The sequence below is a fragment of the Lemur catta genome, chromosome 6 (assembly GCF_020740605.2).
Source record: "Lemur catta isolate mLemCat1 chromosome 6, mLemCat1.pri, whole genome shotgun sequence".
Taxonomy (NCBI): domain Eukaryota; kingdom Metazoa; phylum Chordata; class Mammalia; order Primates; family Lemuridae; genus Lemur; species Lemur catta.
The window spans coordinates 38011227-38030285 of NC_059133.1; the positions used below are offsets into that span (position 1 = coordinate 38011227).

A 19059-nucleotide genomic window follows, 5' to 3' on the forward strand; every position below is an offset into this window, starting at 1 on the left:
AAATTCTTCCCTAGTCCTGTGACATGTCCAATAACTCCTCCCTTCCTATTTTTTCTTCTTGGCGCTGATTACTATTTAATATACAACATATTGTAATTGTTTAATTTAAAAAAATTAATCAGGTCAGGTTCATCAAGGAAAACAAATTACCATAAGTGCATCAAGCAAAAAGAAAATTAATAAAGGAAATTAGATGCTGATATATTGGAAAAGCTGGAGGTGTGGATATGGAAGGTTGTTGCCAGCTTTCAGATTAGTCACTGTTGCTGATGGTTTCTAGCTGCCTGGTGGTACCAACATGAGTAGCTGGCAGGGGAGCGTTTGATGATTGCTGCAAAACTTCATATCTGTCAAAGCCCACATGTCTATTCACTGCCATCAGAAGAAGAATGTCTTGGTTTCTCTCTCTCTTCTACCTTCCAAGTATTGTGCAAATGCATTGCACTTACCGAATGTAAATCACATCCAGAATCCCAGAGACAAAGACATTTGCAAAATGTAGTTCTTATGCTTTTAGCTTTTGTGATAGGGAGAGCACAGAAGGTGGTTAGAATGAATGATGAAATAAATATATCTACACCTATATAGATATGTGTACATATGTACATATTAGATTAGTCAGGATTCTCCAAAAAAACAAAACTACAGGATGCAGGCATGTATATAATGAGGTCATTAGGGTAGGCATTCAGTATAACTGGTGTCCTTATAAGAGGAAATTTGGACACACGGATCTCTCTCTCTCTGTCTCTCTCTTTCTCTCTCTCTCTCTCTCTCTCTCTCTCTCTCTCTCTCTGTGTGTGTGTGTGTGTGTGTGTGTATAAATAAAATAGGGACTGGAAAGTATGAAATTTGCAAGTTAGGCAGACAGGCTGGAAACCCAAGGAAGAGTTGATGGTGCAATCTTGAGGACAAAGGCATTCTGGAGGCAGAATTTCTTCTTATTTAGAGGACCTCAGTGTTGTTTTTTTTTTTAACACCTTCACCTATTTAGATTAGACCCACCCACATTATGGAGGGTAGCCTGCTTTACTCAAAGTCTGCTGATTTAAATGTTAATCATTTACATCTACAAATATCTTTACAGCAACATCTATGCCAGTGTTTGATCAAACGACTGAGTACCACAGCTTATTAGCCAAGTTGACACATAAAATTAACCATCAGAGTCTATGCCTTATCAACTTAGTACCCATACGTAACTCCTTAAACCATAATTGTTATGAGCTGAATTATGCCCCACCCCCACAAATTTGTATTAAAGTTCCAGCACCCTAGAATGTGACTGTATTTGGAGATAGGGTCTTTCAAGAGGTTATTAGGGTGGGCCTTAATTCACTATGGCTGGCGTCCTTATAAGAAGAGGAAATTTGCTTACAGACATGTACAGAGGGAACACCATGTGAAGACACTGGGAGAAAATTGCTGTCTACAAGCCAAGGAGAGAGGCCTCAGAAGAAACCAAAGCTGCTGGTACCTTGATCTTGGATTTTTAGCCTCCAGACTTGTGAAGAAATAAACTTCTATTGTTTAAGCCACCAAGTTTGTGGTACTTTGTTATGGCAGCCCTAGCAAACTAATACAATGGTTGATCTTCAAATAAAGACAGTAACAAGGTCATCTTGTATGCAGTGCACTCTTTCACCAGAAGAGGATGGAAAGTCCTTGGGTGATGTTCACTTTTCTTGTTATCCTATAACTTAAATACTATGATGCAGAGTTAAAAATACTTAAATACTATGATATAAAGTCAGTACATCTTATGTTATATGTTATTCCCTTATGGAATAAGAGAGGGAAGAAAACAAAGAAGTTTATACACAAACATGTTCATTAAAAAAAATACAGAAATTAGACTTGAAAGTGAAAATTACTTCTTGATCCTGGGACAACACAATGGATGTTATGTTAGCGGCATGAAAACAACATTAATCCATTACCTTGTTCATCTCCATCAAAGCTCTTGGGTGACCAAGTGCATTGTCAATGAGCAGTAATATTTTGAAAGCAATCTTTTTTCTGAGTGATAAATCTCAACAGGGAGCTTAAAATATTCAGTAAATCATGCTGTAAACACATGTGCTGTCATCCGGGCTTTGTTATTCCATTATAGAGCACAGGCAGAGTAGACTTAACATAATTCTTAAGGGCCCTGTGATTTTTGGAATGGTAAATAAGTATTGACTTCAGCTTAAAGTTAGAAGCTGAATTAGCCCCTAATAAGACAATCAGTCTGTCCTTTGAAGCCAGGCATTGAGTTCTCTCTAGCTGTGAAAGTCCTACATGGCATCTTTTTCCAATATGAGGCTGTTTTGTCTACATGGAAAAATCTATTATTTAGTGTAGCCACCTTCCTCAATGATCTCAGCTAGGTCTTCTAAATAACTTGCTGTAGCTTCTCCATCAGCACTTGCTACTGCACTTAGTACTTTTATGTTATGGAGATGGCTTCTTTCTTTAAACCTCATGTCTGTTAGTTTCAAACGTTTCTTCTGAAGCCTCCTCACCTCTCTGAGCCTTCATAGCATTGAAGAATGTTAGGGCCTTGCTGTGGATTAGGATTTGTTTTAAGAGAATTTTGTGTCAGGGTTAATTTTATATCCAGACCGCTGAAACTTTCTCCATATCTGCAATAAGGCTGTTTTGCTTTCTTATCATTCATGTGTTCACTGGAGTAGCACTTTGAATTTCTTTTAAGCGCTTTTCCTTTACATTCACAATTTGGCTGTTTGGTGAAAGAGGCCTAGCTTTCAGCCTATCTTGGCTTTCGATGAGCCTTCCTCACTAAGCTTAATCATTTCTGGCTTTTCATTTAAAGTGAGAGACATGCAACTGTTCCTTTCACTTGAACACTTAGAGGCCCTTGTAGGGTTATTAATTGGCCTAATTTCAATTTTACTGTGACTCAGGGAATAGGGAGGAGAGAGACAGGGAAATGGCTGCTTGGTGGAGCAGTCAGAACATACACAACATTTATTATGTTTGCCATCTTATATGGGTGAGATTTGCGGCTCCCTAAAACAATTACAATAGTGACGTCAAAGATTGCTGATCATAGATCACCATAACAGATACAATAATAATAGAAAAGTCTGGAAAAACAAGCATCACATGTACTCACCAGAAAATTGGTTTCCCTGATCATCACCTAAATGCGCATTGGGGAAGGATAGCAATTGGATATCAGACTGAGATGGGGGTGGGGAGCGTGGGGGGGGAGGGGATGGGTGTATGCCTACGTGATGAGCGCGTTGCGCACCATCTGGGGAATGGTCATGTTTGAAGGTGCTGACTTGGGAGGGGGCTGGGGGGGTGGGAGGGTGAGGGGATGGAAGTATGACTACATGGTGAGTGCCAGGCGCACTATCTGGAAAATGGACACGCTTGAGGCTCTGACTCAGGGGGATGGGCGGGACACGGACAATGTATATAACCTGAGCTTTTGTACCCCCATGAAGAGCTGAAATAAAAAAAAAAAAAAGAAAAGTCTGAAATATTGTGAGAATTATCAAATGTGACAGAGATGTGCAGTAAGCACGGGCTGCTAAAAAATGGCATTTAGAGACTTGCTTGATAGAGCGTTGCCACAAACCTTTATTTTGTTAAAAAAAAAAACAAAAAACTCAATATCTACGAAGTGCTATAAAGCAAAGTGCAATTACATGAGGTATGCCTATATAAAAGCAATACGTACTCGTAAAGATGGAAAAATATAGAAGCATAAAGAGTTATTTCATATATAACGTTCTATCATTTGCTTTTTCCACATGGTCATCTTTCCAGTTTAGTATATACAGATCTACCTCATTCAAAATAAATTGCTTCATGATATTCTGTTGTATGTCTGTCATGTAATTTAAGGAAGCACCTAATGATTGACATTAATGTTTCTGGTTTTTCTCATCATACCTATTACTTTGTTGCATGTGTTTATATATCTTTGTGGATTTATATGACTATATCTGTGGAAAAATTTCTAGCTTTGAAATTGCTGGATGAAAGCATAGGTATTTTAAATGGTCCTCCAAAAAAGTTGTCTTGATTTATATTTTAATCACAAAAGTATATGAGAATATGTTTTCCTACATTCTCGCCCATATTGGATTTTACCATACTTTTTAGGTTTTACCAATGTAATAATGAAAAACTAATTTTATTTTATAAATTGTAAATAGATTTAAGCATCTTTTCAAATTTTGGACAATCTCATGTGTTCAACCTCATTGCTATTTCTCTTCACTTGGAATATTTTTTCTTGTTTCATTTTTCTCTGAACCTTTACCACTTTGTCAAGCCCACATCAAAATTTGTTTTTTTCTATTGTTGGATTTCCCAGTAACCTAAGCCTAAAATGATTTCTCCCTGCTTTATTTTCTACTTATTGCAATTTTATGCCAGTCCTAATGCTTATGATTTATTCTTCTAGGATTTGCAGGTTTGCAGAATGGCCAAACGTTAATGGAAAGAGAAGCATAAACCTATCTTCTTTCATTATGGAGACAGGCTTGGCAGATGGAGAGCCTGACCGAGCTTCGGTGAGTAGTTCAAATATAGCATAGTAATTCTGCTCCATCTCCTTCTATTCTCCCTACCCTCCCAGCCATATGGTGTAAAACACATTGATATAATAGCTTGTGTTTGTTTTCCCCAAAAACCTTTGTCCTTAGTGAAATCAAGAGAATATTAACAGTTGAGGAAATGAAATGCCTCTGTATCTCAAATCATGTGGAACTATGAGCAGGTAGAGGGAATGAAACAGTTAACATGATTAAGAAATAAGAACAATTATCATATATATTCTTTCCATTAAAATATAAAGGTTTAATAAACATTGCTGCCCTATTATCATGATTGAATTATATTCTGAAATTAAAATACATAAGTAGGGGTAGTGGGTAAAGTATACCTTACTGAACGAATTTTTAAAAAATCACCAGTAGGGTAGATTAAATGATTTGTCACTGTACAAAAAGATTTTGCTCCAGGATAATTTCATTCTCAGTTCTTGTTGCATTTTGAATGATTCCATTAAATATTGATTTATAGATTCTCTATTAGAAATGTTTCTGTTACCTAAAGTAAAGGTGCCCCTCAGTAAAATGGAGTCAGCTGGCAGTTTTATCATTTGTTAGGTGGTAGATTATTTGTCAGATTTATATTGTTGGAATAAGGTGAAGGCCAACTTTTCTGTCTTTTCATATTGCTATGGAGTTGAGAGTCACTATTATATTGAGGTATTTGTAAATTTAGTGACTGTCCTTCGTTCAGGCTCCAACGTAGAAACAGTGTAATGATTGATAGCAAAGTGCAGTTTTGCTGCCTTGTATTAACTTGGTCCCAACCTTTCTTGAATTTCTGTTTCAGACTTGTTTTGGGTTCTTAAATGATCAAAAAAAGTTAAACTTTAAAATGATAACTTGTTAGTAGAGAATAAAATGGGCATGGAAATAACTTGGCTTATGAACATTATTGTCGTGTTTATTATAAATGGAAAACTGATGGTAGGCTATCTTTATTTTACTATAGTTTCAGAAAAAAGTTAGGATTAACCTTGTCTGTAAAACATGATATTTACCATAAACCTCATCTTTTTTTTAAAGTTTACTGGACTTTCTTAGGTTCTTTTAGCTGAAACATTTTTGATCTTCTAGTGCTAATAAAAATGTCAGTAATAACAATTGTTGCTGTTTTCTAAGTGAATACTTTGTCACACTGTCCTCATAACAGCCATTAAAGGTAAATATTTGTATATCCTTTTATAGATAGGGAAATAGGCTCAGAGAGGTTAATTATCTTCTCTAAGACCTCGCAGTTTATGTTGTGGAACTGAAGTCTGTCTGTCTCTGAATACTTTACCACTAAGATGTTGACCGCATACCTATCTTTCTGAATAGAGTTGCTTGGAATTTATTGCTACCTTTTAAAGTAGATATCTAAGTAAATGGTTTTAAGATGTATACCAAAATCCCTGGTCTATAGTAAGGAAGGATTTTTAATTTTTTTAAAATTTTTTAGGTTTATTCTAAATTTTGTTGATACTGAAAAGTTAGAGCAAAGTTATTTAAAAACTAGTGAAAACAATTATCTTTTTCTTGTTCATTAAGTTTCTTCTGTGAAATATTATAGCTCATTTTAGAGAGAATATCAATACTTTGAGTGTGAACTACTGAAATATTCTGTATCTGAAACTAATGTTGAGGTCTGCTTTTGAGTTAACTATTTATAAAAATATCACCTTTGAACTGCTTGGCCTAAGCTAGTTACTATTTAGATTCAGGAAATGTGGATAAGAACATGGACTCTGTAAGACATTTAGCTACATGTTAAAATCTGAGCTCTGTCACTGAGTTGTATGACCTGAGTAATTAATTAAATTCTCCAGGTTTCCAGTTTCCTTAACTATTATTAAATAGAGATAATTGTAGTAGCTGCCTTCCAAAATTGAGTATTAATTGAGAAAATATATCTATAAAGTGCCTATTATAATGCTACACACATTATAAACATCCATTAAATAAAATCTATTTTTATTGTTAATACAACTATTAATATTAAGCCTTCTCTCCAGAAAGATAAATAATTAGAAGTCACGGGAGGCCTGTGAAGATTGGGTGGTTGCTGTACACTGAAGTAAGTGGAGAAGCTTTCTTAAGAGAATATAAACTTTGAATAGCACAGGTATGTAGGGCTGATGGGATTGAAAAAGAGCACGGAAAGCACTCTAGGATGGGAAAACAGCAGGAGGCAAGTGGGGAATTAACTGCTTAAGGTTTATTCAGGTTATAATGAGTAGAACAATTGAGTAAGGTAGGATAGAAGGAAATAATGTTTACGGGAATAAAGATTAATGTGGCAGATAGAGAACAAAGTTATGGAAGGCTTTGAGTGCCAGACCAGGGATTTTGGACTTGATTCAGTAGGTAATGGTATGTCCATTAAATATCTTTATGTAGATGGGTCTGGAAGTAGGATACAAGATGATTTGGAAGAATGAGGGGTAAAGATATTAATTAAGATTTTATTAGAGTAGTCTTGGTGTGAGGTCGTGAAAACTTGGACTATCTCTGACTTTATTGTCCATCCATTTTTCTTCTTGCACATGAGATTACTCTATTTTTTAAAAATTGTTTGCTCATTTGTTAGTCTAGTTGCATATAGTTCTCTTTTTGTGGTATTATTTGTCTTAGGTGGCAGGTACTAAAAAGTAAAAGTTGAATTTGTGTTTTTATATGTGGTACTTGTATGCAGCAGGACACAAGTGTACATTTAATACATCTTAAACAATTTTTTAAAAGTTTAATACTTATATCGCCTTAGAAAAAAACCACTGAGAAATGCTTAAAGTATTAGAGTCACATATTTACGAATAGATTGAGGTAGACTACAGAAGTGAAATATCCTTTTAGATTAAGAAACATTGAATATGTTCCTCATTATATACATATATATGTTTTATTTATTTTATTCTATTTTATTTTACTGAGTCTCTCTCTGTTGCCCCTGCTAGCATGTGGTAGCTTCATCATAGTTCACCGCAACTTCAGACTCCTGGGCTCAAGTGGTCCTCCTGCCTCAGCCTCCCAAGTAGATGGGACTGCAGGCACACGCCACCATGCCCAGCTAATTTTTTAATTTTCTGTAAAGATGGGGAGAGTCTCACTCTTGCTCAGGTGTGTCTCCTGAGCTCAAGCGATCCTCCCTCCTTGGCCTCCCAGAATGCTAGGATTACAGTGAGAGCTCACACCCAGCCCTCTTTATATGTTTTGTAGTATTATTTCTGTTACCAGAGGAGAACTTATAACTGCTTTATAAGTTTTATTACTGGGAAAAATCTTTTATTGTATTAAAAATTGATTATATAAATGACTTTTCAGATGGTAATAAAAGTTATAAAATGTATGAATCTTTTTAAAGAGTTCTGAATTGAGGAAATCTTTTATTAAATAATTCAAATTGGGTACTTTGAATCAAAGGCTTTCTGAAGTGTAAGGAACTGCAGAGATTATTTAGTTCAGCAGTTCTTAGAATGTAGTCAATGGGTGTCTTCCTGATGAGCCTAGAGATGATTCACTTTCTTGAAACTTTGATTTTTTGTATATTTGCTAGAAGAGTTATTCATGATCACTCAGATTTGGTGATCATTTAGCAAAATTAGTGTGTTATTAGAGATTACTAAAAGCTTTCATCATATTCTGTGAAGTCTAGCTATCTATAAACATTGGCAACATTGTAGAGCTCATGTATATGTACATGGAAATTAATGGATTGCCCCAGGTTTTGCAACATCAAGTATTATTTAGAATGGGTCATAGTTTTTAAATGTTGCTATTTGTTTTGTTATTAATACTATTAGTTTAGTTTCATCATTATTGATTTAGTATATTGTATATTAGTGATAGCATCTTTGTAACAATAGTATTTTTTGTATACTGTTTCCCAATATCTTTAGTATACAATTTCCCAATGCCTTTCAGCCATTTGTGCATTCAAGTTCAATTATAAATTATCTATATGCCAGTGATCCTTGCAAAGTATTCCTGTACAATGGTACCTCATTAAATTTCACCATTGGTCATTGTGCTAGTTTCAGACTGTTCCTCTGACAAATTACCACAAATTTAGTGGCTTTAAAACAACATGAATTTATTAATTAAACAGTTCAGGAGGTTAGGAGTCTAAAAGCAAGGTGTTAGCAGGGTTGTGTTCCTTTTGAAGGCTTTCAAGGGAGAATCCATTTCCTTGCCTTTATCAGTGTCTAGAGGTTGCATTCATTCCTTGGCTCATGGACCCTTCCTTGTATCACTTCAGCCTTGGAGTTTTGTTGTCACATCTCCTACTACCCACTTTGACCCTCTTGTCTCCCTCTTATAAGAACCCTTATGATTACATTGGGCCCACTTAGATAATCCACTCAGATAAATAATGACCTTTTATCAAGATCGTTAACTTAATCACACCTTCAAAGTCCTTTTTACCATGTAAGGTAACATTCACAGCTTCCACAGATTAGGATGTGGTCATCTTTGGGTGGCCATTATTCTGGCTGTCAGAGTCAGTGCTAACCTCTGGAGCACCCTGGCCTATTGGAAGTGGGTCCTATTGCTGGATTACCCAAAGTCTGATCTGGCAGGGCATCTCACCTGGGGGGTTGATAGCTAGACTGCAATCCTAAATTATGAAAATTCTTAGGTTGCAGATATCTCCTTATGTAAAGTAATAAAATAACTATAGAAATTTTAGTCACCACTTTATTACTTTTATACTTACTCTATCCTGTTAAAATAGCTTCATCTTCCCAACAGCTACTTGCTATAACAGGCTACTTGCATGTAACAGTTTGTATTAATCACACACTCAGGAATGTTAATAGATGTTATCTTTTTTGAACATTTTATTATGGGAAATTTCAAATAAATTAAAAAATAGATGGACTGGTATAATGCACCCCTATGTACCCAGTGCCCATCTGCAAGAATCGTCAACAGTGTTCAACTTGGGTCAGTCTTCTTTCATCCATACTCCCACTCTTCCAACCCAGATTTTTTGAGAAAATCTCAGATATATCATTTTATTCATAAGTATTTAAGTATATATCTATAAAATATAAAGACTTTTCTTTAAAACTTCAATCATAAATATATTATTATTCCTAAAAAATTAATAATTCTTTAATCAAACAACTATTCAATGCTTAAACTTCCCTGATTATCTCATAAATATTGTTTTTATAGTACTTCATTGTGTTGAACTTGGTTGATGTACCACTTGGGTTAATCTTTTAAGTCTTTCCTCCATCTGTTTTTAATTTTTACTTTTCAATTTATTGAAGAAACAAGTTATTTTAATCTGTAGAGTTTTCCACAATACGGATTTTTCTCCTGTGGTGATTGTTCAATGTGTTCATTAGTCACTTATATTTCTTGGAAATTGGTTGTTAGAATTAGAGGTGTACTCAGATTAAGTTTCAAATTTTCTTTATTGACAAGAATACCTTGTAAATGGTGTTGTGTATTGCCATCAGGAGGCACATTATGTCTGATTGTCTCTCTTCTTGTGATAATAGCAGCCATTAATAATGATCATTGTCTAGATGATCAATAGGGGTATAAATTAGTATTCTACCTGGGTTAGAAAAGTGGAGTCTGGAGAGAGTGACTATGACTTGTCTATACCTTTTAAGCAAGCAAACCAATCAACCTACATTTTTTTTTTTTAATTTTTTTTTTTTTTTTTTTTTGAGTCAGAGTCTTGCTCTGTTGCCCAGGCTAGAGTGCCATGGCGTCAGCCTAGCTCATAGCAACCTCAAACTCCTGGGCTCAAGCAATCCTCCTGCCTCAGCCTCCCCAGTAGCTGGGACTACAGGCATGCGCCACCATGCCCAGCTAATTTTTCTATATGTATTTTTAGCTGTCCATATAATTTCTATTTTTAGTAGAGGCGAGGTCTGGCTCATGCTCAGGCTGGTCTTGAACTCCTGAGCTCAAACAATCCGCCCGCCTCGGCCTTGCAGAGTGCTAGGATTACAGGCGTGAGCCACTGCGCCCAGCCTCAACCTACATTTTGTTCGGTATTTTGTCTTCTGCCATTTTACAACTTTACTGAACCTTCTACTAAAGTTTGACATTTAAAACAGGGTAAAATAATTTGACAGATATGTTTTATGTTATATTTTGTGTATATCTCCTTTACTTTAACTTCTGAAAGTTCTGCATTAGCAGTACTTAAATATTTGCAATTGTTTGAACTTCCCAAGTAGGAAAATATTACTCAGTATTATATTTCCTATTTTATGGGTACTAAAGATTCCATCTTTTTTTTGTTTTAATTTTTCTTGTTGGAGGTGGTTCTTGTTAGAGGCTTGAATAAGATAATGTAAAAATCTTGCAGGTATATAATGGGACTCTTTAGTAAATTTGGAGAGCCTGAATGGAGAAAATGTTAGCTTTAAAAAAAGTAAGAGTCCAGTAAGCCAGTGATCTACACAGTATATCAGTAAAATTCCCAGCCAAAAATCTTTTGTATTTTCCTTATGCTTGGAGATCTTCTCAAAGTGTGTTCCCAGGAGTCTGACAATTCTCAACACCCTTTCAGAGAATTTGTGAGGTAAAGTTGTTTTTGAAATAATATCGTGGTGTTTAATATTACTTGCCTTTTTTTCTTACTCTCTCATAAGTGCCCAGTACAATTTTCCAGAGACTACAATGGGGTATGATGATATCACTGCCCTGGTGGCTATTGGAGTGTGTGCTTGGAAATTCTTGTGTTTCCAAATTTTTAGTTTAATTTTTTTCTAAGAGGTGTTTTTTAAAAAATAAACTTTATTTTAGAATAGTATTAGGTTTACTGAAAAATCATGAGGATAGTACAAAGTTACCATATACCTTGTATCCAGCTTCCCCTATAACGAACATCTTATATTAGTGTGGTACATTTATACAGTTAATGAACTCATATTGACACATTATTAACTGAAGTGCATATTTAATTCAGATTTATTTAGTTTTTACCTATGCCCTTTTTCTGTTCAAGGATACCATCCAGGATGTCACATTACATTTAGTTGTCATGTCTCCTTAGGCTCCTCTTGGCTATAACAGTTTGTCAGACTTTCCTTGACATGCAGAGGTACTCAGGGAACAAGTTAGCATGCTGTTGTGTAATCTAGGAAAAGGCATGTAAAGCCTCTGGGATACTACTGGAAGCAAAATAAAAAAAATATGTAAAAGGAATTAGAGATACAAATCAGTAGGTCCTTGTGATTGGATATGTAGTTTCAGGAGGATACGAAAGACAAATTGTAGTTTACAGAGTACTTTTGCACATGTTAAACATATAGAATCTTAATAATAATGTTGAGGTGGTGGTATCCTCATTTTACGGATGCAGAAACTGAGATTAAGGGAAACTATGTAGTTTTTCCAGAGCTCTAAACAAGTAGACACTGGAGTTTAGGACTCTAACTCAGGCCTTTGCAAAACAAGTTGAGTTTTCTTTCTGTGAGTTTTAGGGCATTAATGTATTTAGCAGTTTGTAGCGGGTGAGATAAGATGTTATAAATGACATATATGATGCAGAGGGGACCAGAGGAGTCAGTTATTTTAGAGGAGGGGAGAAGATGATGTCAGTAAAGTTTTCTTAGAGGAGGTAACACTTGATCTGAGTGTTGAAAGGAACTTAGGTATTTGCCTGCCTAGGGAAGGTGAGGATGGCACTGTGGACTGAGGGATGAGTGAGAGTAGCTATAAGTAAATTGTGCAACATCATGGTGTTTTCAGGGAAGTGAAAATAATTTTCATTTATCATATTTGTAAAGTGTAGGGTTGATGGGTGGGTGGAAGAATGTGTGATGTAAGATTGGCAAAATTATGAAGACCCTTGAAGATGGGGTTAAATGTTTTTCTCTCTAGTTTTGGTAGTCTGTATCTACCAAGTGCAAAATCATTGAAGTGGTTTTTCAAGGCCTCAGGATCTAATCATACACACGTTTTAGAAGGCTCTCTATGATATCAGTATGGAAGATAAATTGCTGAGGTGTAAGAAATTCAGGTGGCACGTAATAGCAGTAATGGGAAATCAAAAAGGATAAATATGAGATTTGGGGCATATAGAACTTTGGACCTTGTCCTGGACTTAATATTAGGGGTGGAGGAGAAAAGGGGTGGGAAGAATAAAGATGAGGGAGAAGTTTAGAGTGACTTCTAGGTTTCTGTGTTATGTGATCAGGCGGGAGGAACCATTCATTAAGATGTATATTTAAGTGGAGATGTATAGTCTCTGTTGCAATTACTGAACTTTGCAATTGTAGGGTGAAAGCAGCCATAGAAGATACATAAATGAATGAGCATGGCTGTGTTCTAAGAAAACTTTTTTTACAAAAACAGGTAGCCAGCCCACTGGCAATAGCTTCTGGCCCCTGTTCTAGAAGAGCATGTGGGATGGCCAATACTGTTGTGGCTATCTTTGGAAAATGACGTTTCCCATGTCTGTATTAAAGTTTCTTATCAGTTTTTGGCCTAATTGTTTTGGCAGCCATTGATGAGCATTCCTAAATCCATTAATTCATAAGGGGCTTCAAAGTGGTGATACTCTTCTTTACTTGTTGATTAGAATTCCAAAAACATTGGAACTTTTCCATAGCAGCTATTTGATTATCCTGAGGTATAGTTCCTATAGGAAAGGGAATATACATTTTTAATTCTTTTTATTTACTAATTCTCAGAGTGTAATAACGTGGGTCCCTAGCATTCTTCAGAATGAGTGACAATTTTTGTTTGTGTTATGAACTCCTAGGCCTTTAACATACTTAATTTGATTAAATTGACTACAGGGACTAACCTTCTGATGGTCATACTACTATATTTTTGGCCATTGAGAGCTTACTCAAGTTGGCTCCTGAGTCTTTGAAGGACCTTAGTCATTTCTGACAACTTCTTGCCTCTGTGATGTGACTCATTTTGTGCCTTTTTCTGTCCCAGACTGAAAATCAGCCATTTCTGTCTAGAGAAGCCTTTGTTTCTTTCAGTCAGAAATGGTTTTTAGAGACCACAGTCTAGATTGTAAGATTCATTGCTATGGGGTTGGTCATTATTTTTAGACCTTCATAGTGGATAGAGCTAGGAAAAAAAAAAAATATATATATATACACACACACACACACAAATGAAAATATATCATTAGTTCTTTCTCAGATTTCCAGTCAAATTTGGGATTGATTATATTGTTTTTAGCAATTTTAAATGCATATCTATTTTTTCTTTTGAAAATAGGAGTTACCAAAGATGTGAGCATAATATCACAGTACTGATGGAAGTCCATACATATTTCTCAACATGCCCATACCTTCAATTTAGAGAGAAACTTACTGCGTGATACTAGGCATGTTGAGAAATTTTGAGATGAAGAGGAAGGTTAACGGAACTCAGGTTGAGTTGTCTTGATCACTTTAGTAGAGATCACCTTAGAATATACTAGAGTTTACTGGCTATTATAATTGCTGAGATGTGGGGTTGCAGATTTGAGAAGTGGAAAGAAAGGTGCTATGGGGACTTTAAGAGGAAACTAGTATTAAAGGAGATAATTGCTAAACAGCAGCATTTGTCTTAACTAAGAAAGCATGTTTTCATTAAAAAAAAAAAACACACAAAGCTCCCACAGAGCTAATTAAAGTGGTTGTCCTGAACTTTAGACTAGGTGTACAAGGAAAGTGAATTTAGTTGGTGGAGCACTGGGTAATTGGAAGACTAAGACTGTCTTAGTCTGTTTGGTGTTACTATAAAGGAATACCTGAGGCTGGGTAAATTTATAAATAAAAGAAGTTTATTTAGCTCATGGTTCTGCAGGCTGTACAAGAAGCCTGGTGCTGGTATCTACTTGGCTTCTGCTGAAGGCTTTTGTGCTGTGTCAAAATATGACAGAGAAGGTCAGAAGGGAAGTGAGCACGTGGGAAGAGGGACCGAACCCAAGAGGCATCCTGGCTTTATAACAACCCACACCCTCAGGAACTAATCCATTCTCCCTGAGAACCAGTCCTGTCTTGTGAGAGCATGAACTCACTCACTCCTGCTAGAATTGCATCAAGCCATTCACCAGGGGTCTGGCCCCACCTCCCAATACTGCCACACTGGGGATCACATTTCAACATGAGATTTTTGTGGGGACAAACAAACCAAATCCATATAGCAAAGATGGAATCAAGAGATAAAAATACAAGATGAAGTGAATGACCAGGTTAAGTAGGAGTTGCAGTATAGAAGAGGTAAGAGCAGTGAGCCTGTGTAATTCTGATATGTCTGGGATTCAGGTGATTACTTTGTGGGTCCACATCGTTTTTTCTTGCTTACTTTTCCATTAGCTGTTACTTTAATACTCCAGATGTTGGCAATTCTCAATTCTTACTTGGGTCAGAAAACTTTTTCAGTTTAACTGTTCTAGTGAGTGAGTAGCTCTCCAGAGAGATTGAAATATTGTGGGTTAAGTATGTTAGTACATAGTGTAAAAAAGGTTTAGTTTAGTATCTGATGCATAGTTGCCACTTATTGAGCACTGTTATTAGAAGGGATGTTAAAGATTATAAGGTTCAATTTAACAGCTTTGTAATCAAGGACCCTGAGTACTATAATGGTTAAGTAACCTGCCCAATGTCTCATAGATAGTGGGAGGTTGAGTCTGTTGCCTCAGCTTGATGCTTCCCCCGTTTCACTGTAAGACCTCTCTGGTGTTTGCTTTACCACTCTTTGTAGTCAAAAGCTATCCTATCCTTAAAAAACAAGATAATAAAATATAAGGAATTCATTAAATACTTCATCATACTTTGTCCAGCATCTATTATAATTCTTAATAGTTTTCTGTACCAGTTCTCCTCTGGATTTTGCTCCCCCCCCCCCCCCCCAGATTTCTAGAATTTATGCTTTCTGTATTTGCATTACTGTATTTATGTGGAGAGAAAAAAATTATTTTCTGCATACTTTTTGCCCTACTCTGGGCTTGGTGTCTGATACACTTTCATGTCATTTAATCCTCTCTATTGTACTGTTAGGTAGATATTACTCTAGTTTTACAGTTAAAGAAACCAAGGTTCTGAACGGGTAAGTAATTTGTGTAAGGTCAGTTAGCTAATCAGTGGGCAATATTAAGATTTAAATACATATGCTCTAATTGTTATTCTTGTCATTGACTGTAAAGGCTAATGTTTTTGTTATAAACTCACCTATATTACACCTAGACTTTTAAGGATCCTTTTACAGATTTTATATTCATTACCTATTATAATGTATACTTTGAAAAACGTGATACATGATGTATTTTACTTAATCCAAAGCTTTGTTCTTTTGTAACTAATTTTGACTTTTGTATCTAGGCTGAATATTTTGACATTTAGGCACAATGTAGTTGCTGAGATGTGAAGAGCAGTTGCTAACTGCATTCTTACATGCGGTAGATTTATGAGTCATGGAGGTTGATGTTTCCATAATATTATTAGCAGTCTTGCTTATGGCTTGATACTGTACAGCATGATACTAATCAGTGATTTGTTAGAAATGGAATAGAACTCTAGAAGGAAAGAAGTTATTTGTTATGAAGTTCTTGTCTCCTAATTCAGATCTTGGTCATGATTTAATCTATAACATAGGCTCACATATCTATACAAAGAATGCAAAGAATTGGCCAAAATGAAATTTTAGAAGCTCTTATTTCAAACTGAAAATTTAAATGACTTAAAACAAGTCATAAGATTAAGCATCAAATGTTGAAATATTTACTTATATGTTATTTTGTTCTCATATCTTACCTGGCATGATTGTGATAAAGCATAATACTATGGCTGGTTAGGTCAGATATAGAGAAACATGTTAATGAGGTCAAAGGCCAAGGTTATAAGTTTAATTCTTTCAGTGGGCAATTAACTTTTTTCTGGTTTCATAACTACAGACTTCACCAGCAGTCTTATCAGATGCATGCCATTAGTTACAAGTGAAAATCATATTGATTAATTTTGAACTTCTCCTGTGTGTGAAGACCTTGATGAAGGAGGTTGGTTTAATCTTGGCAAGAACACTAGTACCAGAAGAAATATGAATTCATGCTCCCATTACCAAAAAGTGAGGTGAATCTGTAACAGTGTTATTTTATGAAGGACAGAATTATTTAAGAAAAAGAATGGGGGAATTCCTAGCAATGGAATTTGGGTATATTATGGGCAAAGAGTAATCGTGGAAGAAAATATAAATGTGCTGTGAATTATAGCTAAGGATGTTCTTAGGATTGAGATAATTTTCTATGTTGAATTGTAGTGATAACAGAATTTTAGCACTGTATCTTATCTCATGAGCAAGTAGGAAAACAAAATTCAAGATATTTATTCAAGGACACCCAGAAAATAGTGATAGAGTTAGGCTTAGAATTCAGATTTTATTATTCTAGTGTGTATCTAGTCCATAGTTCTTTGTGTATCATATTAGGCATGCAGTCTGTTAAGTTTTTGAAAATATAAAAATGAGCATGACTTGTTTTTCTTGCCATAAGAGAACTTAAAATTAATTCATTTAATAAACAGGAACTCAGTAAACTATGCGTAAGAAATTCTTTGCTAGGTTTAAGGGTTATAATAATGACTTAGCCTTTTTTTTTTAATTTATGCATTTGTTCATTCAGTATTTGTTGAATGTCTACAATGGTACTGAGCTCTGTTTGGGTTTTTAGGGATATAACAGTGAACAAAATAGACAAAATTCCCACTCCAGTGGAGCTAACATTTGAGTGGAGAAAGTAAAAAAAAAAAAAAAAATGAATACATACTATGTTATGTAATGATTGCTGTGATGAAAAATAAAGCAGGGTAAGCAGGATAGAGTTCACAGAATAGGGGGTGGGTGCTGTTTTCTAGGAATATCATGGAAGTCTTCTGAGGAAGTAGCTTTTGAGCAGAATTCTAAAGGAAGTTTTCTAAGCAAAGAGCCAAGTGTAGAGCTCGCATTTCTATTGGGCAGACCGTGGTGGTTAGGTGGTAAGTGTTAGAGATTGGGGGAAAGGGTGAGTGAAGAGTCTTTCCTCCTCCTCAGTCAGGAAGATGGAGGTGCAGGGTCAGCGTTGCTGGGAACACATGGACTCTCTGGGCTTTCCCCTGCAATCCCACCTGATAATAGAAGGATGCAGTGACAACACGGATGGAATATCTGTCTGTCATACATGCAGTGGGAGGTCAGGAAACCCCTTACCAAGGATGTAATGCTTTATCTAAGAAGAATGAGTCTACCAGGAGGACCACTGGGATGGCCGTGAGGGGCTGCAGCTCTGGAGAGATTAAGTTAGGAAGGGGAGTACATGATAAATTGAGCCCTTTAAAAGTCAGGTCAGTGGAATCATCTGAGGAAAGCATGTTGAATGGAAACAAAAGAAATTCTAGGATGCAGCCTTGGGAAATAACTATCTTAAGGGGGTGCTGGGGGAGGGAGCCAAGTAAAGAGGGAAGAGAAAAGAGAGAAAATAGCTTGTAAACTAAGGAAGGGCAGTGTTTTGAGAAGAAGAGTGGTCAGTTAGATTGAGCTGGGGAAAGGTAAGGTTGTGCTAGACCTGAGTTGTCTGATAGAGTAGCCACTTGCCAAACATGACTGATTTAAATTTAAATTAATTAAGTTAAATAAAATATTTAATTCCTTAGTCTCACTTGCCACATTTCAAGAATTCAATAGCTATGTGTAGCTAGTAGCTACCCTATTGGACATTGCAGATACGGAATATTTCCATCATTGTAGAAAGTTCTGTAGCACTGTACTAGACCCTTACAATATTGGAGAAAAGTTAAATAACAATTAAATTATTTATGTATTTATGATAGCAATAGAGAAAATACTATGAGATAGCTAATATGCATTGTCAAAGAACTCACACTAGGAAGTCAGGGTTGAAGAAAGATAACTTCAGCTTGAACTTTGGTAGCAGAATTCTTAATTTGAGCTTTGAAGGTTAGGGGACTTTGGAGTTATTGGATAGGGGCGCAAAAAGAAACTAGAAAATTACAGATCACCTTCAGCAATCAGTTTTACTAGACAGAATTTTAGCTAAGTCGAGTTTTACTTAGTTAAGTGGAGTTGCAAGACTGTTTCATAGATCAAAACATTCTTGTGCGATGAATAATTGGGCCAAATTGTAGAATATTTTAAATGTCAGGATTTGGGGCTTATTTTTGAAAAAATAGGGTGCTATCAGTTGTTTTTCAGTGGCCAGAGTGATCGTCTAGGGAGGAAATTAAGTTGGCAAATTAATCACTCCCTTCTGGCTCCTTTCTTAGTCTCTCATTTGTTGTACTACTAAGTAATTCTGCCTTACGTTTATATGCTACTTTTCAAAAAAATTTATAAAGTACAGTTATGTAAACTATTATTAAACTTCACAACAATTCCAGAAAGTTGTAAGATTTAGTAATTAATGTACTCACAAAAGAGAAAAATCTATCAGAACTTAAATGACTTGCAAATGATGGGCTAGCTTAAAGAATGACTAATATTCAGTGAACTGGAGATATCTTAATGTCAACTAAATTACTGTACAATACATACTGTC

General features: G+C 35.7%; 1 protein-coding gene across 3 annotated transcripts in view; it reads left to right on the top strand.

Moving 5' to 3' along the window:
- Window positions 1-19059, top strand: part of OSBPL8 (oxysterol binding protein like 8) — a 148320-nt gene that overhangs the window by 42457 nt on the left and 86804 nt on the right. For all 3 annotated transcript variants that reach the window (XM_045553330.1, XM_045553331.1, XM_045553332.1), the window contains one exon: window positions 4427-4535. In XM_045553330.1, coding sequence (XP_045409286.1) covers window positions 4427-4535 — 109 coding nt within the window. The remainder of the gene's footprint in view (window positions 1-4426; window positions 4536-19059) is intronic.